This window comes from Astyanax mexicanus, chromosome 9, assembly GCF_023375975.1.
Source record: "Astyanax mexicanus isolate ESR-SI-001 chromosome 9, AstMex3_surface, whole genome shotgun sequence".
NCBI classification, from domain to species: Eukaryota; Metazoa; Chordata; class Actinopteri; order Characiformes; family Acestrorhamphidae; genus Astyanax; species Astyanax mexicanus.
In genome coordinates, this window is record NC_064416.1 from 3462699 (window position 1) to 3489855 (window position 27157).

Here is a 27157-nt window from a genome sequence, read left to right on the forward strand (position 1 = left end):
TCACAGACATGCACACCTGGAGGCTGACGGACAGGTAGAGATGAGGCGGGGCTTAGCGCCTCTTACCTGCACTCTGCAGGAATGTAAACTCCTCCACTAACATGAGGGGTGGAGGGAGGAGGTGCTGCGGGTAACAGCCCGCCCCCATCCTCCTCCACACCTCCATCAGCTCCCTTTGATCTAGAGCTTTGTACCTGTGCTCACCTGCCTTCCCGACTCCCAGGTAACTTGGGTAGTGTCCTAATAATAATGCAGGACTCTATAGGACTTTACAATAGAATCTATTATTTATTTAATATATTCCACCCAATAGGTGCCATTTGCTTGATGTAACTCTTCCATATTAATCTTTTTTTATCGTTTTCTGAATCTAATACAGTGTATCACATTGTAAATATATCTTTTCATGGGAAAACACTGAGAAAATAACACTTTGACACAATGAAAAGTAGTCTGTGTGCAGCTTATATAACAGTGTGGGAGTGTGAGGACAAGTGGTCAGGAGGTTACCGGAGAGAGGTGAGGCAGAGACGCAAAAACAGCCTGGAACCAGGTAAGAATCCCTTTTGAAGTGTTTATTGTGACAAATTAAGCATCCGAACCCAAAAACAAAAATGAAAACAAAACGAAATTTACAATATATATACAAACTATTTACACGCTACAATGGTAGGAGTTAACGGTGGATTGGCAGCTACCACCACAAATGCTAATACTCAGCTCAATTAACTCCCGTCGGCATAGCAGCCACGCTCAACCAGCCCCCCAATAGTGTACCCGCCTGCCTTTAAATACATTTAGCCCATCCCCGGCTAAACCAACAAGTAATTAACTTGAGGGCAGGTGGGTAAGACAACTATACATGATTGTATATGTACAATATTAACATATTTACAAACAGAATGACATGCATGTAAACATTTGGACGTCCAGGTAAGTATTGATGATAATTTTACAATGTTAATGTATTATTTTCTCTGTTCTCTTTTTCACAGGTACCCCCAGACTCCCCTGCCCCAGGACACCCCTTGGTCTCTACCCAGACCTTAAGGACCCGGGTGGCTCGCGCGCCGCCATTTCCACAGGATCCAGGTAAGTACTGTGTCTGTGTAGAAATGTCTTTACAGATAAAATGACTCTGGAGTTGGTGGTGATGTATTCAGGGCCCTGACATCATCACAAACAGTGTAAATGTATTATTCCTCCCTCAAAATAACTCAATATACAGCCATTAATGTCTAAAACCACCGGAAACTAAAGTGAATAAACCCATTAGTGAAAGTTCCTGAAGTGTCAGTATTTTGTGTGGCCATCATGATTTTCCAGAACTGCCTAAACTCTCCTTGAGACCATCTGATCCAAACAAAGTAATCTTGGACTCATCAGACCATAGGACATGGTTCCAGTAGTCCGTGTCCTTTGTTGACATGTCTTCGGCAAACTGTTTGCAGGCTTTCTTGTGTACAGACTTCAGAAGAGGCTATCTTCTGGGATGACAGCCATGCAGACTGTACAATTCAATGTAGTTAGTGTGTGGCATATGGTCTGAGCACTGACAGGCTGATCCCTCACCTCTTCAATCTCTGCAGAAATGCTTCTGTGGACGTGGCTCTGAAAGGGTTTAGGTCACAAATGCAATTTTTCAGTGTTCTAAGTAGTTTTTATTAATGTTTTGCAAGTAAATATCCTACTTTTGCTATTATGTCAGTGTACAAGACACTATGATTAATAATAAAATGCATTTTATTATGCACATTATTATTATCAAGTTATTTTTTTGTGCACATTATTACATGGAATTTCCTGGAGACAGAAGTGGCAACCATTCAGTGGAATGGCCCTTATAGCAAATAAATACAATAAACTAAAATATTTAATCGTATTGTTTTTTTTCTTATTTCCATTGCATTGGAAGCCTGTGTGTAAATAGTATATTTTATATTGATCATATTTCATTAGTTAATAAACTTGTTCATTGGCTGATTCATGCTCTAATCTGATGAACAACAGCTCTCAAATAGTGTTAATCGTGTTATGTGCAATAAAACATAAAAAAAACATGATGTCAGTTGTAATAGATGCAGGGTCTAAAAGGGCTAAAAAATGCATTAACTATTAATCAATATACTATAGATGCAGTGATTACCAGCCAGCTTATTATCAGAATACTGTGCTTTTTGACCTTCAAAATGTAAAGGAGACAGTTTATTATTATGCTTTATCGTGATGTCACAATAAGGACATTTGCACAGAACCACCCAGGCTCCACCCTTACCTGTCAATCCCCACCAGAGCCCCACCCACTAGATCAGTTGAAGAAGACAGTACACAGCAAGATTGGCCAGTATACTTCGTCTGAGGGAGGGATCTGTATCTACTGTCCATGGCAAGTCAGTAGATAAGGTATATGCAAGAACACTCAGCATTAACATGGGGTGTGGCCAGTGGGAACAGCTTTTGTACATAAAAGTGACAGAGCCCTTAAATGGCACTTTCTAAAAGAGCTTCAGTGTCTTAAATGTATAAAACCTGTTTACTCTACATATATAGGTATGTTTTTAGCAAAATACATTATTTTAGCTTCCAAAATTAAATGAATATTTTGGCATAATGAATATTACTCATTTTAAACATGTTTTTAGCTGTATAGTTTTATTAACATCTATTCATTTTGGTCTCTCTCACGGGCTCCCTCTAGCGGTGTGCAGTTATTATAGTGGGCAGTCTCACCATAATAAACCAGCCGTGGTAATGCAGCCTGTCTCTCTCTGCTGAGCTTCTCTGATTGGGTGTGGTTTTCTCCAGTAAGGCGTTCTCTGATTGGTTAAACCAATCCTGTGTTCTGGTTGATTTGATTGGAAAGCTCGTTTTTTTAGAGCGGCTGTGCTCAAATACACACTCTTGTGTCATAAGGGTTCTTAACTACCCTGATAAGTGTGCATAGGCATGTATAAAGTACTAGAGAGACAGACTTTAGTTAAAGTGGAAGTACTAAAGTATTTAACATATTGTGGCGTGGAATGGCCCCTCCCCATACCCTAGGTTACGGGGGAGGTACCAACTACGTAGGCAACACAGCAAACATAGCACAACAGAACACATAAGGCCACCACACAGACCCAGAGCCGCCACAATATTTTGTAATTAAGTACTGTAAGTAGTTTATTGTAAAATACAATATTAAAGTACTGGAAGTAAAAGTACAGTACTGTGTTTTTATTGTATTTATTACAGAAAGCAGTGGAAAGTTAGCAGTGCTAAAGGCTAAGATTAGCTTGATTTCTTGTTTCACTCATTGATTAGCAGCTTCATTAAACCCGATGACGGTTTAGAATTATTTCTAATAGTATAGTAACGATTCAGCTTATAAATAATATATCAGAGTAAACGTATTAAACTCATCCAAAATATGTAGTGAAGTAAAAGTGGAAGCAGAAGAAAAAAATTATACTCCAGTAGATACAAATACAGCATTTTAGTACATAATTACAGTAGTAAAGTAATTCAACTTTATTACTAGACTAGTGCATCTCAAAAAAATAGAATATCATTGAAAAGTTACTTTATTTCAGTAATTCAGTTGAAAATGTGAAACTCATATATTATATAGATGTATTAAACACAGAGTGATCTATTTTAGGCGTTTATTTATTTTATTGTTGATGATTATGAAGCTTACAGCCAATGAAAACCCAAGAAATAAGTGTCTCAGAAAATTGGAATATTATATAATAAGACCAATTGGTACTTTTTTTGGCAGTGTGTGCAGTGTGCCAAGTCCTGCTGGAAAATTAAATCTGCATCTTCATAAAAGTTGTCAGCGGATTTCATTTTCCAGCAGGACTTGGCACACTGCCCACACTGCTGTGAGCCATAATAATCAATAGTAATCATCAACAATAAAATAAAAAAACACTTAAAATAGATCACTAAGTGTTTAATACATCTATATAATATATGAGTTTAACATTTTGAACTGAGTTACTGAAATAAAGTAACTTTTCAATGATATTCTATTTTTTTGAGATGCACTAGTACAGCCAGAGGACGGGCTGAAGGGGGCTAGTGGACTAGTGTGCAGGGTTCAGGCACTATATTGGAGCGCGCCCCGCCCCTGTTCGCCGGCTCTGATTGGACAGAACGGGAGGCGGGCAGAAGGTTCCAGAAGCGGCAGCGGAAGATCAGCTATAAGCGCTGGATCCTGTATTATCTGGTTTTAGGCGGTTTATTAGCAGCAGAAACAGCAGACAGTAGAGGATAGTTACTGCTTTAATACACAGCGATTTACTGCTGATACTGCTGCTCTTTTACTCTGTTTAAACAGAGTATTTAGGAGTATTACGAGTGTGGTGAGTATAGTCACGTGTTTACTGTGCTCGTTAGCTTAGCTTAGTTAGCAGGTTGCTAAGATAGGTTAGCAGACTGGGCGTGTTTGTGTTTCTGTGTGTGTTTTAGCTGCTGAAATTACGGTGATTTAAAGCCTTTATTCCTACAAATAGAGCTTTATATTGTGAATAAAACACATTTAAAGCCGCTAAAGCAGATTATCTGGTACGTAGTCGCCTCAGTATGTACGTAGTAGCTTTTTATGCAGTGTTTATTGTAATCACAGTAGGTTGGGTTATTGAATTGTATTGTTTTCTGGAATTATGGAGCTCTATATTTAATACTCCTAGATTAGGGATGAGTTTAGTTGATGTGGGGTGGGGTTGGGGATAGGTGGAGTGCAGTCAAATGCTTACAGCAGTTTTTCTACAGTAGATCTATTAAGTTTTCCATGCGCAGTAGAGACAGTTACTCAAACAAAAGCAGCATAAACTCTTATTCCTAACTAGGATGGATGGATGGATGGATGGATAGATACATACATTGATGGATGGAAGAATTAATTAATATTTAGAAAGAGATAGATGGATGTATGGGTGAATGGCTAGATAGAAGATGAATAGATAGATAAATGTATGGATTTAAAGATAGATGGATGAGTAGATAGATAGATAAATGGCTGTATATATGAATGGAAAAAAGGAGTAATATATAGAAGTATTAATATATAGATAAATGGGTAGATGGATTGATAGATGAATGTATGGATATATAGAAGGATGGATGGGTGGATTAATGTATAGACAGATGAATATATAGGTGGATAACTATGGATGTATTGATGGATAGCTGAATAGATAGAAGGATTAATATATAAAAGGATGAATAGATAGATAAATGTATGGATGTAAAGATAGAAAATTAGATGGGTGAGTAGATGGAAGGATATATAGGTAGATGGATAGATAGATGAATGTATGGATATATAGAAGGATGGATGGATTGTTATGGATAGACAGATAAATGTATAGATAAATTGATGTATGGATGGATTAATATATTTATGGATGGGTGGATTAATATATAGGTGGATAACTATGGATGATAGATGGATGTATTGATGGGTAGCTGATAAACAGACAGATAAATTGATATATGGATGGGTAAATGAATATATAGATAGAGTAATAAATAGATAGATGGGTAGATAGATATATAGATGGATTGTTGGATATATAAATAGATGGATAGACTGAGGGATAGATGAATAGGTATATGAATGGATGTATGGATGGGTAGATAATGTAGAAGGCTTTTATTAAAGTATATGAGTGAGAAGTGCTCGATGCTGGAAGTTATTTCTGTAGGATGTTATATCTGCGGTGCCAGGTCGATTTGATTACACTAGATATCATATTCCTACTAAGATGGTGTGACGTAATTTATATATAAATATTATGTATTTAAATACTCTTATTCCTCTCTTTTCACAGGGTTCTGGGTTTCCTCCTGAACTCTCGAGCTGATATCTAAAGCCAGCCTTACAGATCTGGGATCAGTTTGGCCTTTGGAAACATGGACGTAAAGGTGATCAGTAACCCGACGGTGTCTGTGCGGCTCACCAGCACCCTCAGCTCCTTCGAGGTGAACCGGAGATTCAACAGAGGGATCACAATCGCTGAGTTCAAGGTATCGGATCCCTAATGATCCTTCTTTAGAAAGGAACATAAGGGAAGCATCTGCCAAAAGCAGAGATGATAATTTAGTGCTTCAGTCAGCAGAATAGAGCAGATACTAATCGAGTTTGAGTTTAATGCAGATCTATAAGACTGATTACAGCATTTTAAGGCTGTATTTTTATTGCACAGCAGTACAGCCGAATACAGCTTCAATATTTAATATTTAATCATTAGTAGATAGTGCACATACTGGCTAATAGTGATGCACAGATTTTTTTCAAACCAAAAATAGTTAGTGATGAAAGGCAGTGAAAGACTACGCTTCGGCTTTTTTGGGTATCAGATCGCTGCTCTATTAAATATCACAAAGGAGCTGGCAAACAGTCCACAATGTGGTTCACATTACAAGCCAAATTGCTCAAATCGGATTTTTTGCTCAGATCAGATTGTACTGCAAATGTAAGTGATCTGTATCTGTGTGTAATGTGAACACAGAATCTGTTACTGAATCGTACCTGTATAAACATCTCCTTCTTCACCAACAACAAAACCCCTCATATTAGAGAGAGGAGAGACTCGTAGCTTTATAAAGGGTTATAAATGGATGAGTTAGCAGCTCATATGTGGAGCATCTTTTGCTGGAGTGGAGAAACAGTAAACAGCTGCTCTGAAGTTCATGCTCAGGTCCAGGAGGTGAAAAAAGGACAGGCGGTTTGCTTTTGCTGTTTTTTTTTTTTTTGCAGCTATAGCTACACAGCTGCACCAAGAGATGCAGTGTGGGTACCAGAGAGAGAGAAGCACGTAGCGCTAATGCTAATGTATAAAAGCAAAAAGACGCATGAATTCTGCATGATTTGACAGTTTACATTCATGTCGCATGTCTATGGATTGGATACGTATTCAATTTAGGACCAGATATGAAAGTGACTCAAATTGGATTTGGCATGTTCCCACTGCCATGAAAAAATCGGATTTGAGTCACTTCAACCTGGTAATGTGAACGTAGCCTAAGAGGCAAGAAATTCAAGCAATTAACTCTTGATGAGTTCAGCACAGCTGTTAACTGAAAGCCTAAATTCCAGGTGACTCTACCTCATAAAACTGACTGAGAAAATCACTCAGTATACAAAACACTTTTTTTGTATAGTAAATATTTTCATATGTTTTTCTTTATAGTTTGGATTAGTTTAGTGTTAATCTACAATGCAGAGATTAATATGCATTTTAAAATAATGAAAAACCACTGTATACACTAAATATCTCCAGCCACCAACAGTCATATCTTATAATGTTTTCTCGTGTTTCTTACAGAGTAAACTGGAGCTTGTGATTGGCTGCCCTGCTGCATCGATGGACCTTCAGTTGTTCAGCACCTCGGATAAGTTCTTACAGAATATGGAGGATAATGAAGCTCTGCTGGGCTCCTATCCTGTAGACGACGACTGCAGAATACACGTGAGTCTGGAGAGAAAACCACCTGATCAGATTTTTGTTCTTAGAAGTCAGTGTTTAGCCCAAATCAGATTATTAGATCATGAGTGTGAAGAGTATAGATATTAGAGCAGGCACACCTGATGCTAGTGGATGCATTTTACATTGATCTTGGTTTAATATAAGCTGATAGTAATTTTTTTTAATATAAAATGTGTTTTAATGCAGGTGATCGACCGCAGCGGTACTCTAAGTGGAGCGTTCAGTGATTTATCCAAGGTGGAGAAATATGAGCTCTCTGATGATGCTTATGAAAAGAGAACAGGTACTGCTTTAATTTTATTATGAGAAAATATTATTGTCTTATTATTTGCCAACCTGAGTTTATCAAATGGAATGAAAATGTTTGGATTTGGATGTTTAAATGCTGAACCCTATCCCACTCAAGATTCAAAAATAAAAGTTTCCAAATTATTCTTGGTTAAAACATTTTTGTGGCAAAAAACTATAAATATTTATTGGGAAAAGAGTCATTGTCCAATAAAGAGGATGTATACCCTTTTTGAAGAACCTCAGCACATATATATATATATATGTATGTACAGTGAGTCCAAGAAGTATTTGATCCCTTGCTGATTTTCTTTGTTTGCCCACTAATAAAGACACTATCCTTCTGCACTTTTAATGGTAGATATATTCTAACATGGAGAGACAGAATATCAAGACAAAAATCCAGAATATAATTTTAAAGAATATATTTTAATTAATTTGTATTTCAATGAGGAAAATAAGTATTTGATCCCTCTTGCCAAACACACTCAATACTTAGTGGCAAAGCCTTTGTTTGCAAGCACAGCGGTGAGACGTTTGTTGTAGTTAACCAAAAGTTTAGCACACACACCAGGGGGAATTTTGGCCCACTCTTCTTAGCAGATCCTCTCTAAATCATGAAGGTTGGTGGGCTGTCGCTTGGCAACTCTGACCTTCAGCTCCCTCCATAGATTTTCGATCGGATTGAGGTCTGGCGACTGGCTGGGCCACTCCATGACCTTAATGTGATTTTTCTTGAGCCAATCCTTTGCTGTATGTTTAGGGTCGTTATCATGTTGGAAGACCCAACCACGGCCCATTTTCAGATCCCTGGCAGAGGGGAGGAGGTTGTCCCTCAGGATTGTGCGGTACATGGCTCCATCCATCTTCCCAGTGATGCGGTGAAGTAGCCCTGTACCCTTGGCAGAGAAACACCCCCAAAACATTATGCTTCCACCTCCATGCTTGACGGTGGGCACAGTGTTCTTGGGGTCATAGGCAGCATTTTTCTTCCTCCACACATGGCGGGTGGAGTTGAGGCCAAAAAGTTCAATTTTGGTCTCGTCTGACCACAAAACCTTCTCCCAATAACTTGGTTCATCTTTCAAATGATCATTGGCATACTTGAGGCGCGCCTCCACATGTGCTCTCTTCAGCAGGGGTACCTTTCGGGCACTGCAGGATGTGAATCCATTGTTGCGCAAAGTGTTGCCAATTGTTTCCTTGCAAACTGTGGTCCCAGCTGCCTTCAGGTCATTTGCTAACTCCTGCCGAGTGGTTGCAGGACGATTTCTGACCGTTCTCAGCATCATTGCCACCCCACGAGGCGAAATCTTCTTTGGAGCACCGGGCCGAGGTCTGTTGATTGTCATGTTATACTCTTTAAACTTTCTGATAATTGCACCAATAGTTGTTACTTTCACATCCAACACCTTACTAATCTTTTTGTAGCCCATTCCAGCTTTGTGAAGGTCAACAATTCTGACTCTGAGGTCCTGTGACAGCTCTTTGGTTTTACCCATGTTGGAGACTTGAAATCTGTGTGATCTGTCTGATTCTGTGGACAGGTGTTTTTCACACAAGTGATTAGTGAGAACAGGTGGCTTCAGGTCAGGTAACAAGTTGATTGGGAGTGTCTAACTGGTCTGTAAAAGCCAGAACTGCTAATGAATACTAAGGGATCAAATACTTATTTCACTCCATGAAATACAAATCAATTAATATATATTCCTTAGATTTATTTTCTGGATTTTCTTTTTAATATTCTGTCTCTCCATGTAAGAATACATCTACCATTAAAAGTATAGAATGATCATGTCTTTATTAGTGGGCCAACGAAGAAAATCAGCAAGGGATCAAATACTTCTTGGACTCACTGTATATAATATATTCTGCCAAATCTGTGCCATTTCTGTTTTTAGAAAATCACATATATAAATGTGCATGCAAAATAACTTTAAAATACATTTTATTATTAAGCATAGTGTCTTGTACACTGACCTGATTGCAATAGTAAAATATGTAACTAAAAACATTAATAAAAACTACTTACAACACTGTAAAAAAAAATAGCATTTGTGACCTGTCCCCCCCTCCACACTCAATAAACTATAAACTTTATCATGAAATATAATTATTAAAGTCCTTCAGAGATGTATTTTTTTGCATTGTTGTGAGACTCCAAATCCTGTCTGTGCTTTAAAAATATATTTTTCATAATAAATCCAGAAGATTTAAGTTAAAAAGCACATTTTAGTTGGGTTTATCGATTTTCACTCACTCCTGTTACTTTTTATGTTTTCAGTAACAGGAATGAGTTTTTAGCATAGAATTAGCAAAAACATGAAAACTAGCTAAATGGCGGCTAAGCTAACGGCATGAGGACATTATAGTGATTTTCTCAAAATTTGTATTTAAAAAAAAAAATAAACCAATAAGATGTAAGAATTAATTTAGGTAACAGGAGTGAGTGTTGAGATTGAGCTCCTCAGTCATCGTTACAATAAGATCAAATATACAGAAAACAGAACAGATTATACAGAACTTAATTCTGGTCTTCCCATGATCTTTAGAACCAGAACCAGCTGATGTCACTTCCTGTTGTAGAATGTTTCAGATGTTTCTGATGATCAGGGTTATGTGTTATGGTAACAGGACTGAGTGAAACCCAGGAACACAACTAAAATGTGTATTTTAACTTAAATATTATGGATTTATTATGAAAAATATATATTTTTAAAGCATAGATGGGATTTGGAGTCACACAACAATGCAAAAAATCTCTGAAGGATTTTAATAATTATATGTCATAGTAGAGTTTATAGTTAAGAGTATAGAGTGGGGGGCAGGTAACAAATGCTATTTGTTCAGTGTTCTAAATAGTTTTTATTAATGGTTTTAATTACATAACTTACATTTGCAATTAGGTCAAGTGTACAAGACACTATGCTTAATAATAGAATGTATTTTAAAGTTATTTTGTGTGCACATTTATACATGTAATTTCCTGAGACCTTTTTGTCAAACTTTTCTTATTTTAACCAGTAATATACTGATTTATTTCCTGTCTCTTCTCAGATTCTGTACGTAACTTTAAGAAGAACATGAAGATGGGGCGCTTTAACGAGGAGAACATGGCTAAGCGTGAGGAGGAGCTCGCTCAGAAGGAGGAGGAGGAGAAAGCAGCGTTAGCCTCCATCACCGTGGGAAAGCGCTGCCAGGTTCAGGTCGCTGGGCAGCCCACCAAGATCGGCACAGTGATGTTCGCGGGTGAGTCTGCAGTCTGTCTGGAGCTCATCCTCATTTTCTGCTTTCTTTGATTCAGACACTCAGGGGATTTCTGATTACAGCAGACGTTTCAGTTTAATCATGTCTGTTTAAATGTGTTTTCACCTGTCCTCAGGTACGACAGACTTTAAACCAGGATACTGGGTCGGTGTGAAGTATGATGAGCCTCTTGGGAAACATGATGGCAGGTATGTCAGTAACTCCCTTACACACATTTAATCTACTTTTATTTATCCTTTATACTCTTGGAAACTATTATATATGTGATTTTGGAGTATATATATATATATATATATATATATATATATATATATATCTTTTAGTGTTTCAGCTGCAGCAGTAAGCAGTACTAATAACACTAACTGAATCAAGTCAGGTGCATTGTATGTTGTTTGATTAAAGCATATTAATTGTATTAAGCCAGACACCAAACAGATGTCTATTGTCAGTTTTAGGTAATAAAATGAGATTTTATGGTGATGTGCATATTTCTCCATAAAAACAAAACATGTACACTTGTTCTGTTAGTGTTTTTTAAGGAGTTTTTAAAGGTTATTTAAATCAACAAAAAATAATAGCATGTAACAAACCATTTGAATTATTATACAATCATTTTCAGGAGGTCAAAATTGCTGTGGTAAGGATTAAAAGTGTTAGAAAATGTTAAAGTAACAGGAGAGTTAGTAGTTACATCATTTAATGTTGGTTTACAAATATTTGGTGCGTCCCTAGAAGGCACTGCCACTAAGATCGGGAGATTGCTGGTTCGAATCCTGTTTATGCAGCTTGCTCATCAGTCAACGAGTCCTGAGAGAGCACAGTTGGTCTTGCTCTCTCTGGGTGGGTACAGTATAGGGCTGAACGATTTTGGAAAATAATCTAATTGCAATTTTTTATCTATAAATTGCGATTGCGATTTAAAATGCGATTTTTTTTTGTCTTCTCAAGTATTTTTCAACAGCAGAAGCAATAAATCAATCTGTTTAATAATAAACAATGTCAGATTTACTTAAAGCACAGATAACAATAAAGCAAAAAAATCTATGCTTTTCCTTTTCACCATTTGTTTTTTTTATAGAAAAATAAATAGATAAATAGCTTTTCCTTTTCACCATTTTTTTTTTAATTAGGAAAAACAATAGATATACAAAATTTAACTTACTGCTCTCCAGCTAGTAACATCATGAAAAATTTAAGTGCAAAAAACATAAAGAGAATCTGCTTTAACCAACTCGTTATTTTCTGTATTTGAAGATGCAGCACTGGTCGTTGGCATTTTAGCCTTGCAAATACCACACAAGGCTTTGTGGTGTTTTTTTAAATGCTGAAAAAGGTTTGTAGTGTTACCTCGCGTCGTAGCAACAGTAGCAAGGCACGTTTAGCACCGTACCTGACGTTGAGCAGCATCTTCTTTTTTAAAGCCAAAGTAATTCTACACAACTGATGTGTTCTGTCGAGCCTGAAGCCATTGTGCAACAAGGGCGTGTTCACACCTGTAGTTCGTTTATTTGGAGCGTTTTCTCGCTCTGTTCGGTCTGGTTTCCCACAGGCATAAATGTAAACGCACCAAAATGCGCATCAATAAACCACGCGAGCAGCCTGTGTCCTCTGATTGGTCAGAGCTGTCTGACACGGGAGTACATTAAATATAAATATACGAAAAAAGTAAATACAGCGAGAAGATTTTGTGTTCCAGCGCAAATATCTGTGCTTTAACACTGAACGCTGAAACGCTGCACTTTCAAACACAGTGTTTCTACGCGCAGCGCAGATTTATACATAATAAACAGAGTCACGCGGCTGTGAGCACTGAATGCAGCGCAGATTTATACATAATAAACAGAGCAGTGAATGCAGCGCGTGCATGGACACAGTGTTTGTTCACAGCTGTGGTAATTAGCGTTATCTGGCTAATATATCAGTTTAAACTGTGCTTGCTTTATCAGCAGTTTAGCTCAAATAAATGGCTTATATTTAATAGCTGGATCCAATCGAGACCGGATCACGTTCTCACCAAAGTGAACCGCTACAGAGTTCGTTTGGTACCGGACCGAGACCACCTCCTCTAGCTGGTCTCGGTCCGGTTCTTTTGATCCGCACCTGAGTGCGATTACTGTTTTTAAACCTGCTCAATCGAACCGCACTAAAGTTACAAACGGACCAGAGTTCGTTTTAACCGGACCAAATAGTGCTGGTGTGAAAACGCCCTAAAGTGCGCTGTGTTGACTTCACTTCTCCACCTCCCTGCCTTCTGCTCGGGTATGCTCCGCTCGTCCTCGGCTTGGCTCGCTCCCAAGTCACGTGACCAGTCAAATCGCAGCCAGTGCGGTTAGAGAATCGCGTTTTAAAATATCGCCAGATTATCGCAAATGCAATTAATCGTTCAGCCCTAGTACAGTAGATGGCGCTCTCTCTTTCCCCTCATCACTCCTAGAGTGATGTTGATCAAAATAAATAAGGCTGCGTCTGTGAGCTGATGTATCAGAACCGAGTCGCTGCACTTTCCTCCGAGTGTTAGCGCTGTGATGCTGCTCGATAAAAGTTTAAATAGAGGAGGAGTCTGACTTCACATGTGTCGGAGGAGGCGTTTGATAGTCTTAATGGGTGGAAAATCAGAAATCAACAGTCTTACACTGCTAATCTCACCCTGTGTATATATATTTCTGTATCTGTATTTTTTTTCAGCGTGGGCGGGAAGCGTTACTTCGAGTGTGAGCAGAAGTACGGGGCGTTCGTGAAGCCGCTGACCGTAATGGTGGGAGATTTCCCGGAGGAGGACTACGGTCTGGACGAGATGTAGACTGAGATTAAACAAGAAAATCAGAAACTCCTGATCTCAGATCAGAGGACGGACTGTGACTGGGCGGCAGAGCGTCGTCTCTGCGACCGAGAGGGTTCCATTATTTCCTCTGTTCTCATTAACTAATCATCGCTTCACATCACAGCACTGGAGTAAAGGATCGATATTCACTGCGCTCTGAAGATACCGGGGTGTTACACCATGCTTCTGCTGTAGACTCGGGACAGAAGTAGACGCCTGTCTAGCGGATCAGCTGAGCCGGGATTAGCAGTGGATGGTGGAGTTTGTGACGTGTTCTGGTCTTTGCTACATGTTGATTTAAGCGTATTTGGAGATTGTTTGGAGTTCGTAGTCTGGAGTTGCTGAAGTCTGTTGTTTTTCTGATGTTTTTCCATCTTTGAACTCCTTTAATTAAAGGAGAATTAATTTTCTTTGAGATTTTCTATATGAATTAACTGTTTTGATGTACCGTATTTTTCACATTATAAGGCACACCAGATTATAAGGCACACTAAGGTCTATTTTTATACATAAAGTGCACCGGATTATAAGGCGCATTTTATGCGACACTAGTAACTAGTAAATAGATGTAGGAAAAGGGGTGTCGCCATGTTTTTCTTCTAAATTCAGCAAAACCTTTAAAACTAAGATAAGTTAACAAGACTGTGATTCTTAAAAAAAACTTTCCAGACAAGTCAGACAAGTGAAATGAGAGCTGTATGTTAATCTACACAGATTTCTCTTCTAAAAACTGTGTATTTGGGTGAGAAACTCTTCCATTTATTTACAGTTAGCTTAGATTTACAGATTTACACTAAAGCTGAAGTATTAGCAGCGAACCACTAGTGGTGTGATATTATCTATTAGCTTACTTTTGAACAACAAAGAGCTAGCGCTCAGCATGATTAGCAGCTAATGCTAATGCTGCTCCAGGAGTGCTAGCTGGGGTTAGTGGCTAATGCTAATGCTGCTCCAGCAGTGCTATCTGGGGTTAGCAGTGAAATACAGGCTGATAATACTCACCTCTAAACGGCAAAAGAGCTAGTGTTCAGTACGGTTAGCGGCTAATGCTAATGCTGCTCCAGCAGTGCTATCCAGGGTTAGCAGCTAATGCTAATGCTGCTCCAGCCTTAGTGCTGGAGAACTTAACTGAAACTCCTGTATGACTCTGTACTTCAGTGGAGTGGCTTTACTGCTTCTTAATACCTGACTGGTCGATTTTTGGGAAACGTATAAGATTTTCGGTGCGCCTTATAGTGTGAAAAATACAGTAATTTTAGTGAAGGGTTTTTCATGTGAAACTGTGCGTGGAAGTGGTGAAGATGGGAGCCTGTGGGCTTGGTTTATCATTTGTTTTTCCCTTTAAAATCCCAGAGATTTGAAATATAAACCTGTATTAAATATTTACTCTGATATTTTGTTGTAAAATCAGAACACTGTCCTCAAATATAAAACAGAATTATTATACCATGTTGGATAAGCTTACATACTAAAATAAAAATAAAAAAACCCTCAGTAATATGCTATGAATAATATGCTTATCCTAAAAAAAAAAACATCGTTTTAAGACAAATCCTAATCCTCTTTATTCCTCTGGTTCCATCTCCTCCTCTTTCACTACAACAGCATTCAAAACAGCACATTTCACAAAAACTAAACTGCAACGATGAAAATGAATGCCTTTTTCTTTCATTTTTTATGATTTTTTTTTTTTTTTTTTTGCATCTTAACAGTAAAATTATGCAGAAATTCTTGTTTTTTAATTTTTTTCCTTTTAAAGTTCAGCCACATTGAAACTGCTCTTGTTGTATGTATATATGTAGAATATGTATAAGCATTTTTTTGGACGTTGTAGAAAAATGTTTATTCGAGTCCACTTCGCCCCTGATTGGCTTTACACATAGAGGATGTTCATAGTGCACTACGATTATCTTGTATTGTCTCTCGTCTTCAGTCTTCATTCCATTGTTAACTCTCCTGTTTTCAGGGCTGACGCAGCGTTTAGCTCTTTATATAAAGATGTAATGATATAATGAGCATCTCTGCCTTACAGTAAATTACAGAGATCCGTTTCTCTCAGAATACAGAGGTTTTGCTGCACAGCAGATGATGTTGGAGGTTTGGAGGATCTGTTCTGTTGTATCTGTTTACTAATAAATGCACTCATGCATGAACCTACCTTAAAAATTCAGCATGGAATAAAAGTGGTGATGTTTATTCAGTAGGGCGGCGACATACTGAACATCATTCATTTACAATGTAGGAAAAAATTTAAGAACACTGAATGAGACGGTGTGTCCAAACTTTTGATTGGTACTGTAGGTAGGCCTGTCACAATCACAATAACTACATTATCCACTTATCATTCAATAAATGGACACGACCTCAATCATTTTAATAATCGTGATATCGTCTATAGCAGGGGTGTTCAAACTACGGAGGTATTTTAGTAATAGAATGAAAGTTGGCCCGCTGTTAAGCAGGTTTTTATAATATAGAGATTCAAAGTTTGAACGCTAGGTGTCAGAAACAGGCCAAACAAGTCTAAAAGCGGAGAGGGTGCGCATTTCTAGCGCAGAAAAACGAGGCAAAAGAGTCTAAAAGCGGAGAGGGTGCGCATTTCTAGCACAGAAAAATTGGCCAAAGAGTCTAAAAGCGGAGAGGGTGCACATATTTAGCGCAGAAAAACAGGCCAAAGAGTCTAAAAGCGGAGAGAGTGCGCATTTCTAGCACAGAAAAATTGGCCAAAGAGTCTAAAAGCGGAGAGGGTGCGCATTTCTAGCGCAGAAAAACAGGCCAAAGAGTCTAAAAGCGGAGAGGGTGCGCATTTTTAGCACAGAAAAACGGGCCAAAGAGTCTAAAAGCGGAGAGGGTGCGCATTTGTAGCGCAGAAAAACAAGGCAAAGAGTCTAAAAGCGGAGAGGGTGCGCATTTGTAGCGCAGAAAAACGAGGCAAAGAGTCTAAAAGCGGAGAGGGTGCGCATTTCTAGGGCAGAAAAACAGAGTCTAAATGTTGCTGTAATTAAGGAGTTTAATATTAAGAGAAATATGAAACATCAATTTAAAAAATCTTAGTGTACACAACACTGTCAAAGATAAAGATAGTAAATCAAGTAAAATGATGTGTAAATGAAATAATCAGGAAAATGTATTATTTAAAGTGGTATATTTCATTATTTGTTTTATTACAGAGTCTGTGGCCCGTGACTTCAAATATATTTCTCCTTCTGGCCCCCAACAAAAAAAGATTGGACACCCCTGCCCTATAGTGTTCGCACTTACACATTGCACTTACATATATAGTGACTGTGGGCGTGGCTGCAGTGTTGTGGGCGTGGCGGTAGTGCGGAAGCACAGAGAGACAGACACTGTGACTGCGTCCAGAAACTTTTGCTACTCCTCTCCTACGCGGAAGAAGGTGGAGGAATGGAGGAGAGGAGAGGAGGAGGAGGAATGGAGAGAAGGAGCTGTAATTGGGGAAATGGGACAGCGGATCCCTTTTAGATAGGATGTTGACTACTGATGAACTGAGCCAATCAAAACGCTCACTTTCAGCACATAATAAAAAAAAAAAGTCTTCCGGAGTAGGATGCTCTGATGTACCCTCTGTTGGAAGCCTCTTGGAGGAGGATTTTAAGCAGCTCCTTTTGTCTCCTACGGTATTCGGACAGGCGGCAAGATGGCGTTACAAAATCAGTTTCCGGGTCACGGAGGAGAGGAGGAGGATCGGTAGGAAAAAGAAGACACTTTTGGGGTTTTTGGGCGCAGACAGGGTGCCATTTACGTACCTTTATTAGGAGAAATGTAGTAACAGACAAGTGTGACCAGTTAAATTAAATTTCTGGAGTATAATTTACTGAATGTGACATGGATTGAAATCGTTATTTTCTCCAAACTGCAGTTTTTTATTAGCTTTCACACTCACTGAAAAATAGTTGGATAATAAAAAAAACTCACTCATGGTAGTTCCAGTAGAGACTATATACAGTATATGTGTTTAAAACTAGAAAAGATGCCATGTTTTAAAGGCCAGAACGTGATCATGACTTCTGTTAAAATTGTTTAAACACTTAACTTCTAAAGTTCATAGAAAGCTGTGATTGTGATGAAATTCAGTGAAATTCATCATGAACTATACTAAAGCCTGAGTAGACTGATAAATCACTGAACTGCTGATCAGTTATTTATCCTATAGTTACTGAACTCTACTAAAGCATGAGTAGACTGATAAATTTACAGTTATTAATCCTATAGTTACTGAACTCTACTAAAGCATGAGTAGACTGATAAATCACTGAACTGCTGATCAGTTATTTATCCTATAGTTACTGAACTCTACTAAAGCATGAGTAGACTGATAAATCACTGTACTACTGATCAGTTATTTATCCTATAGTTACTGAACTCTACTAAAGCATGAGTAGACTGATAAATTTACAGTTATTAATCCTATAGTTACTGAACTCTACTAAAGCATGAGTAGACTGATAAATCACTGAACTGCTGATCAGTTATTTATCCTTTAGTTCCTGAACGCTACTAAAGCATGAGTAGACTGATAAATCACTGTACTACTGATCAGTTATTTATCCTATAGTTACTGAACTCTACTAAAGCATGAGTAGACTGATAAATCACTGTACTGCTGATCAGTTATTTATCCTATAGTTACTGAGCTCTACTAAAGCATGAGTAGACTGATAAATCACTGTACTACTGATCAGTTATTTATCCTATAGTTACTGAACTCTACTAAAGCATGAGTAGACTGATAAATCACTGTACTACTGATCAGTTATTTATCCTATAGTTACTGAACGCTACTAAAGCATGAGTAGACTGATAAATCATTATGCTAAGAATGTATTCTAGACTTAATCATCTTCCAGGAAACCGACCCATTGCTTCCCAGTGTTAAGGAATAGTTACCAAAACACAGCAGCGACACAGTGTAACTCTACACCAGACTCTTCCTGGTTTACTCCCTTCTTTTTTCCTTTTTTTTCCTTTTTTTTCCTCTTTCCATTCCTTCCCCCGGTTGTGTAAACGTGTTTGGAGAATGGAGGTCAGAGTGGGTTTAATCTTCAGCTGCTGCTTTATTTTCATCCAGATGTGGGGTAAGCCTGTCTTTTACTGTCTTAATAGCACTTTAATTACTGTTTAACTACTTTTAGTATGTTCTTCGTGTGTGTGTGTGTGTGTGTGTGTTTAGGAGTATTTTGAGAGTCGAGTCTGGGTGTGTAAGAAAACACTGGGAGAGGAGTTTAAAACTACAGCAGTACATGTAATTTTAACAGTGATTTTAAAGAGTTGAGCAGAAGCAATTATAGCTACCCCATCTGTGTATCATTTGTTCTTTTGTAAAATGAAAAAAAAAAAAACGATTTACTATTTAGTTTTTGAACATAATAACACAAATAAATAGCTTTTATTTTCTGTTTTTCATTTGATGATCCAAAGAAAAATAGCAAATAATAATAAAAAAAAATTATATAGAATCACAATATAGCAAATAAATTCAAATTGTTTTTTTTCACAAGTTTTCACAATGTTATAATCATGCAAAATATTATTTGAAAAGGAGAATTATAAAATAGACTTAAAACGAAATATATTATTTAAAAGGGAGAATTATAAAATAGTCTTAAAACTAAAAATATTATTTGAAAGGGAAAGTTATAAAATAGACTAAAAATATTATTTGAAAGGGAAAATTATAAAATAGACTTAAAACAAAATATATTATTCAAAAGGGAGAATTATAAAATGCACTTAGAAATAAAAATATTATTTGAAAGGGAGAATTATAAAAAAGACTTAAAACAAGATATTTTATTTGAAAGGGAGAATTATACAAGTGAAGGAGCTCATGTGTGCGTGATTATAACATTCTAACTTGTGAAACTTTAAAAAAAAGTTTGTTTTGTTTATTTGCTATATTGTGATTAAATATATAAAATAAAAATAGCATTAAAAGAATTAAACCTTTTACTAATGAAGGATGTCTGTGTGTTACTGCAGTAAGCTGGTGAAAAATCTAGTTTGGCTTCTGGTCTTTTTTTTTCCTATTTTTGTTTGGATCATCAAATAAAAAAAAAACAAAATACAAATCCTCATTTATTTTTCAGTGTGTCTACGCTATCGTAACGACAAGAAAAGTACACTTTGTGAGCTCGAAGCGTGCAAAAGTCATGTACTAACCCTCTTAATTAATATTGGGTGTGGTTAATTTGTCACTTGGTCATAATTCCCTTTAAGAGTCAGGTGCGACTGAACGTCTGAATGTTGATGTCTGTCTAGGTTATATTCAGTCAGTGGAGCTCCTGTGTTTTCTGTTGCCAAGAAAAACAAGCAAAACCTCACTTCCAGAACACCACACCCATCTGTGTAGATATATTCAGAAGCACTGCTGCTATTTAAACGATGCAGGCAAAAGCATGAAAAAAGGGTGTATCTTACACAGGGTGTAAGATAGCAATGAACATCACAATGCACCTTTTACAGAGTATAAGATGGGGGCATTATTGGACTAGAGATAAGATACTAATGTGATTTTGTTGTATCTTTCAGATTCATCAGCTTCTCTACAGACTAATAACAGAACCACAGCATTAACCTTCAGCCAATCACATTCACCTGAGCTCGAATACATTACACACACTGCATTCGTAACGAGGGTTGCAGCAACAACAACCACCCCTCCAGTTCATACTTCAGGTACAAATGTGTATATAAATTAATAAATATCTTGATTTATCAGTCTACTTATGCTTTAGTATAGTTCAGTAACTATAGGATAAATAACTGATCAGCAGTACAGTGATTTATCAGTCTACTCATGCTTTAGTAGAGTTCAGTAACTATAGGATAAATAACTGATCAGTACAGTGATTTATCAGTCTACTCATGCTTTAGTATAGTTCAGTAACTATAGGATAAATAACTGATCAGCAGTACAGTGATTTATCAGTCTACTCATGCTTTAGTAGAGTTCAGTAACTATAGGATAAATAACTGATCAGTACAGTGATTTATCAGTCTACTCATGCTTTAGTAGAGTTCAGTAACTATAGGATAAATAATTGATCAGCAGTGCAGTGATTTATCAGTCTACTCATGCTTTAGTAGAGTTCAGTAACTATAGGATTAATAACTGATCAGTACAGTGATTTATCAGTCTACTCATGCTTTAGTATAGTTCAGTAACTATAGGATAAATAACTGATCAGTAGTACAGTGATTTATCAGTCTACTCATGCTTTAGTAGAGTTCAGTAACTATAGGATAAATAACTGATCAGTACAATGATTTATCAGTCTACTCATGCTTTAGTATAGTTCAGTAACTATAGGATAAATAACTGATCAGCAGTACAGTGATTTATCAGTCTACTCATGCTTTAGTAGAGTTCAGTAACTATAGGATAAATAACTGATCAGTACAGTGATTTATCAGTCTACTCATGCTTTAGTAGAGTTCAGTAACTATAGGATAAATAATTGATCAGCAGTGCAGTGATTTATCAGTCTACTCATGCTTTAGTAGAGTTCAGTAACTATAGGATAAATAACTGATCAGTAGTACAGTGATTTATCAGTCTACTCATGCTTTAGTAGAGTTCAGTAACTATAGGATAAATAACTGATCAGTACAGTGATTTATCAGTCTACTCATGCTTTAGTAGAGTTCAGTAACTATAGGATAAATAACTGATCAGTACAGTGATTTATCACTCTACTCATGCTTTAGTAGAGTTCAGTAACTATAGGATAAATAACTGATCAGTACAGTAATTTATCAGTCTACTCATGCTTTAGTAGAGTTCAGTATCTATAGAATAAATAACTGATCAGTAGTACAGTGATTTATCAGTCTACTCATGCTTTAGTAGAGTTCAGTAACTATAGGATAAATAACTGATCAGTACAGTGATTTATCAGTCTACTCATGCTTTAGTAGAGTTCAGTAACTATAGGATAAATAATTGATCAGCAGTGCAGTGATTTATCAGTCTACTCATGATTTAGTAGAGTTCAGTAACTATAGGATAAATAACTGATCAGCAGCGCAGTGATTTATCAGTCTACTCATGATTTAGTAGAGTTCAGTAACTATAGGATAAATAACTGATCAGCAGTACAGTGATTTATCAGTCTACTCATGCTTTAGTAGAGTTCAGTAACTATAGGATAAATAACTGATCAGCAGCGCAGTGATTTATCAGTCTACTCATGCTTTAGTAGAGTTCAGTAACTATAGGATAAATAACTGATCAGCAGTACAGTGATTTATCAGTCTACTCATGCTTTAGTAGAGTTCAGTAACTATAGGATAAATAACTGATCAGTACAGTGATTTATCAGTCTACTCATGCTTTAGTATAGTTCAGTAACTATAGGATAAATAACTGATCAGCAGTACAGTGATTTATCAGTCTACTCATGCTTTAGTAGAGTTCAGTAACTATAGGATAAATAACTGATCAGTACAGTGATTTATCAGTCTACTCATGCTTTAGTAGAGTTCAGTAACTATAGGATAAATAACTGATCAGTACAGTGATTTATCAGTCTACTCATGCTTTAGTAGAGTTCAGTAACTATAGGATAAATAACTGATCAGTAGTACAGTGATTTATCAGTCTACTCATGCTTTAGTAGAGTTCAGTAACTATAGGATAAATAACTGATCAGTACAGTGATTTATCAGTCTACTCATGCTTTAGTAGAGTTCAGTAACTATAGGATAAATAACTGATCAGTACAGTGATTTATCAGTCTACTCATGCTTTAGTAGAGTTCAGTAACTATAGGATAAATAACTGATCAGTACAGTGATTTATCAGTCTACTCATGCTTTAGTAGAGTTCAGTAACTATAGGATAAATAACTGATCAGCAGCGCAGTGATTTATCAGTCTACTCATGCTTTAGTAGAGTTCAGTAACTATAGGATAAATAACTGATCAGTACAGTGATTTATCAGTCTACTCATGCTTTAGTAGAGTTCAGTAACTATAGGATAAATAATTGATCAGCAGTGCAGTGATTTATCAGTCTACTCATGCTTTAGTAGAGTTCAGTAACTATAGGATAAATAACTGATCAGTAGTACAGTGATTTATCAGTCTACTCATGCTTTAGTAGAGTTCAGTAACTATAGGATAAATAACTGATCAGTAGTACAGTGATTTATCAGTCTACTCATGCTTTAGTAGAGTTCAGTAACTATAGGATAAATAACTGATCAGTAGTACAGTGATTTATCAGTCTACTCATGCTTTAGTAGAGTTCAGTAACTATTAGATAAATAACTGAACAGCAGCACAGTGATTTATCAGTCTACTCATGCTTTAGTAGAGTTCAGTAACTATATGATAAATACTGATCAGCAGTACAGTGATTTATCAGTCTACTCATGCTTTAGGAGATTTCGGTACAACTACAATATAATGGTTATATATTTATAAAGTGTTATATTTTTATTTTTAAATGCAGGCATTGTCCCCACCAGTCCTCCCAGCTCTTCCTCTGGCCCACATTTCCATGTGGGCAGTTTTCTGGGTGGCATGATGTTTGCGTTTGTTATAACACTGGTTGCGTCTCTGGGCTACAGGCTGGTCTGTTCTCGTCGGACAGTGAGATACAGAGCAATGTAAGTAACGCCATTAGCCAGCACTAGTCTGGATCACTTAACCTAGCTCTAATCCTCAATGCCTTCATTACCATTCTGCTCTGAGCAGACCACTGAGTATGAATGCTACGACACTGAAATGCTGAAATCACTTCAAATGTCATACATTTGTGAGCTAAGCTCACCTGCTAACCTGTTCAGTCTTGTAGTCCTTCTGGGGTCTAAACTGTCTCCACTTATCCAATGCATTGACAATATACAGTATTGTGCAAAAGTTTTAGGGGAATTTGGGAATTTCAGTAAAGAAAAAGCTTCTTATCTGTGCAGTAAGTGTTTATTATCTCAGTAAAACACATTACAGCATTACAATAAATACAAACAGCAATTTTACAAATGTTTCATCTTCTAATCTCTGCTCCTCATCTGAGTTTAATAGGGTTTAGTTTCTAGTTCCCATCATATTAGTCAACACCTGGTTTGGTAAATTACTGGTAAATGTGGTAAATCAGGTGAGCTGCTGACGGAACTGAACATAATATACACATGCTGGCTGAGGAGGAGCATCCAGGAGAAATCTGGAATCTCTACACTTTGTTCTTCAGCTCGGCTCACAGGATATAAAACATGGATATATGTATAAACAGGATATAAATCCTTGATATGTTTAACTGTATTTATGTATTCATGTATGTATTTGCATCTGTTTAAATCATATGTGGTGTTTTTTTAAGGTAGAAACACTCATATTGCTGAGATAAATTAGTGTAATTTGCTTTGGTGCCTAAATTTTTGCACAGTACTGTATATACTTGTGTTTTATTCAGTCTCTGCTAGTGAAGCTTTTTAAAAGGATGCAGTGTCTGCAGCTACAGCTGTGTTTATCTGCTTTATTTTGGTATTGTGCTCTATACCTGGCAAGCCGGGGTGAGGAAATAGGACTAGGTGTTTTTGTTTTGGGGGGTGCAGAGGCTAAAATATGCTTTATTACAGAGAAACTTAATGCATCATGCATGTTTTGCATTACTTTTATGTAGGGCGGCAGAGATTCTTTTATTTTACCATTTATTTTAGATCAGGAGTAAAGCAGCATTAAGTTATCCAAAAGCAGTGTGTAAGACTGGTGGAGGAGAACATTATGCCAAGATGCATGAAAACTGTGATTAAAAACCACCATGGTTATTTCACCAAATATTGATTTCTGAACTCTTAAAACTTTATGAATATGAACTTGTTTTCTTTGCATTATTTAAGGTCTGAAAGCTCTGCATCTTTTTTTTGTTATTTCAGCCATTTCTCATTTTCTGTAAATAAATGCTCTAAATGAGAATATTTTTATTTGGAATTTGGGAGAAATGTTGTCTGTAGTTTATAGAATAAAACAACAATGTTCATTTTACTCAAACATATCTTCCTGAAACCTGAACATATGCCTGACATTTTTTACTTTCTCCTTGCTATTTGGGATTACTAGGACCTAAGAAATATAAAAACTAAACTTTGTCCTTGTACAGGAGTCCTTTTTGCAAAAAAAACCCAAAACAAACAAACAAAAAAAAACAGTGTCCTCATGTGGGGACGGTAGTTTATTTTAACATTTAAAAAAGACCCTTTCCATTTGGGATCAGAAGGACAAAATTAGTGCAACAGCTAAATGTTAGCTTTCTACAAAAATAAAATAAACTAATTTCAAACATAAAAGTGGAGGATAATTTTTACCTGGCCCATGTTTCTGTCTGGAATGGCTGTAAAAACCTTTGACTGGGTTTCCTGCCAATTGGTTTTCAACCAATTTAGTGTAATGTTGTCATGTTGTGACCACTAGATGGTTGATGGTAGATGATCTTGTTGCAGAGAAGCAGAAATGTAATGTCCCCTTTTGAGGACACTGGGTCTCAAGAGGATAAACCTATAAATAGCAAAATCAGAGAAACTGATTCAGAAACTGAAGTGATCTCTTAATTTTTTACAGAGCTGTATATTATTTTAGCATCAGCTTCACAATTTGTGTGTGTGTGTGTGTGTGTGTGTGCATGCATATTATATATCAGGTGTATTAAATAATACAGAATATTAAATAATTATCATATTTGATCTATTTCAGTGAGGAACACGATGCTGTGATCTGATAGAGGAGCTGCTGGACTGAGCGCTGGATTACAGTAGTAAAGAACACTGTGTGCTGCTGCGCTGCTGCTGTGTTTAGGTGTATTAATGCTAATTAATAGCAAAATACAGTATCAGTTAAAAGTTTACACCTCTTCTCATTCAGTGTTAATCTTTATTTTTTTATTCAATGTATTTTCTACAGTGTAGATTAATATTAAAGACATGAAAACTATGAAGTGACACATATAGAATTCTGTAGTAAACAGTAAAAAAGTGTTATTCCTCCACATTAATCTCCTGATCTAAACCTGATGAACTGAGATTAAGGTGATTTGAGGTGATTTAATTGGGATGAGCTGGAGCTTCACAGCGTGAAGGAAAAGCAGCAGCTATTGTTCAGCACCTCCAGAAACCCCTTCCTTCAAGACGCTGAGAGAACTATTCCAGGTGACTCTCCCTCATGAAGACACTGAGATAAATGTGATACTTAGAAGAATCTAAAGTATGAAACATACAGTATTCTTGTTTATTTTAACCCTTTACAGAATAATTCAGCATGTGTTCCTGTAGAGCTTTAATATAGTCTTCAATATTAAATTTACAATGTAAAAAATTAATTGAATTAATAAAAGAGGTGTGTCCAAACTTTTGACTGGTACTGTACCGTATTTTACGGATTATAAGGCGCATTATGCAACACTAGTAAGGAACAGGGGTGTTGCCATGCTTTCCTATTTCAGCAGGTCTTTTGAAGTTAATCTATCGCTTGATGTTAATCTACACAGATTTCTATTCTGAAAACTGTTTATTTGGTTGAGTAAAGCACTTTAGTTTAACTAGAATAAGCTTAGATGTCCAGATTTCCACTAAGGCTAGGTGCAGCAGCTTTAGCATTAGTGGCTAACTGCTAGCGCTAGCTGTCGATTTTTAGGAAAATTAAAGGATTGAGGAGTGCGTATTATAGAAAAATACGGATAATGTTATATTTTGTACATCTGGATACTGTTTTTTTTTTTTTTTACAGTTTATTAATGTGTTTTAGAGGTTTTATGTGTCATTTTAAGAGTATTTGTGCAGTAGTGGAAATAATGAATACAGAGTAATACTACATGTTAACACCTGTTTAATACATGTTTTGTAATAATGTAATGTAATGGGATTGTGCTGGTTTTACAGTGCAGCAATAAAGAATATTTTAACAAGTATGTATTTTTTACCAATTTACAAGTTATTTACGCACCCATCTTTACTATGAACAAAAAAAAAACACATTGAATTAATAAAAGAGGTGTGTCCAAACTTTTGACTGTTACTGTACCATATTTTTCACACTATAAGGCGCACCGGATTATAAGGCACATTATGCAACACTAGTAAGGAACAGGGGTGTCACTATGTTTTCCTTCTAATTCAGCAGGTCTCGCTATATTACATTTAATCTAAGTAAACAACACTGTTTAAAATTAAACAAGTGCTGGATGTTAATCTACACAGATTTCTCTCCTGAAAAGTGTTTATTTTAGTGAGTAAAGCTCTTCAGTTTATCTAGAGTAAGCTCAGATTTCCAGATTTCCACTAAGGCTAGG

General features: G+C 36.7%; 2 protein-coding genes across 4 annotated transcripts; both read left to right on the forward strand.

Annotated features, from left to right (window-relative positions):
- Nucleotides 1-453: 453 nt before the first annotated feature.
- On the forward strand, nucleotides 454-16024 carry tbcb (tubulin folding cofactor B). 3 transcript variants are annotated; one of them, XM_022664926.2, is made up of 8 exons: nucleotides 454-553; nucleotides 996-1092; nucleotides 5820-6015; nucleotides 7317-7460; nucleotides 7665-7761; nucleotides 10824-11015; nucleotides 11149-11221; nucleotides 13719-16024. In XM_022664926.2, the coding sequence occupies exons 3-8, from the start codon at nucleotides 5902-5904 to the stop codon at nucleotides 13831-13833; spliced, it is 735 nt and encodes a 244-aa protein (XP_022520647.1). In that variant the 5' UTR covers nucleotides 454-553; nucleotides 996-1092; nucleotides 5820-5901; the 3' UTR covers nucleotides 13834-16024. The 3 variants fall into 3 exon arrangements, with proteins under 3 accessions (XP_022520647.1, XP_007235614.2, XP_049339735.1); XM_007235552.4 differs by lacking the exons at nucleotides 454-553; nucleotides 996-1092 and adding an exon at nucleotides 4146-4349; XM_049483778.1 differs by lacking the exons at nucleotides 454-553; nucleotides 996-1092 and adding an exon at nucleotides 4530-4551.
- Nucleotides 16025-18794: 2770 nt separating this feature from the next.
- tmem123 (transmembrane protein 123) lies at nucleotides 18795-26773 on the forward strand. Its single transcript, XM_049483779.1, has 4 exons — nucleotides 18795-18950; nucleotides 20404-20550; nucleotides 23330-23486; nucleotides 25567-26773. Exons 1-4 carry the CDS (start codon nucleotides 18893-18895, stop codon nucleotides 25589-25591), a joined length of 387 nt encoding a protein of 128 aa, XP_049339736.1. The 5' UTR covers nucleotides 18795-18892; the 3' UTR covers nucleotides 25592-26773.
- The last annotated feature ends 384 nt before the right edge of the window (nucleotides 26774-27157 follow it).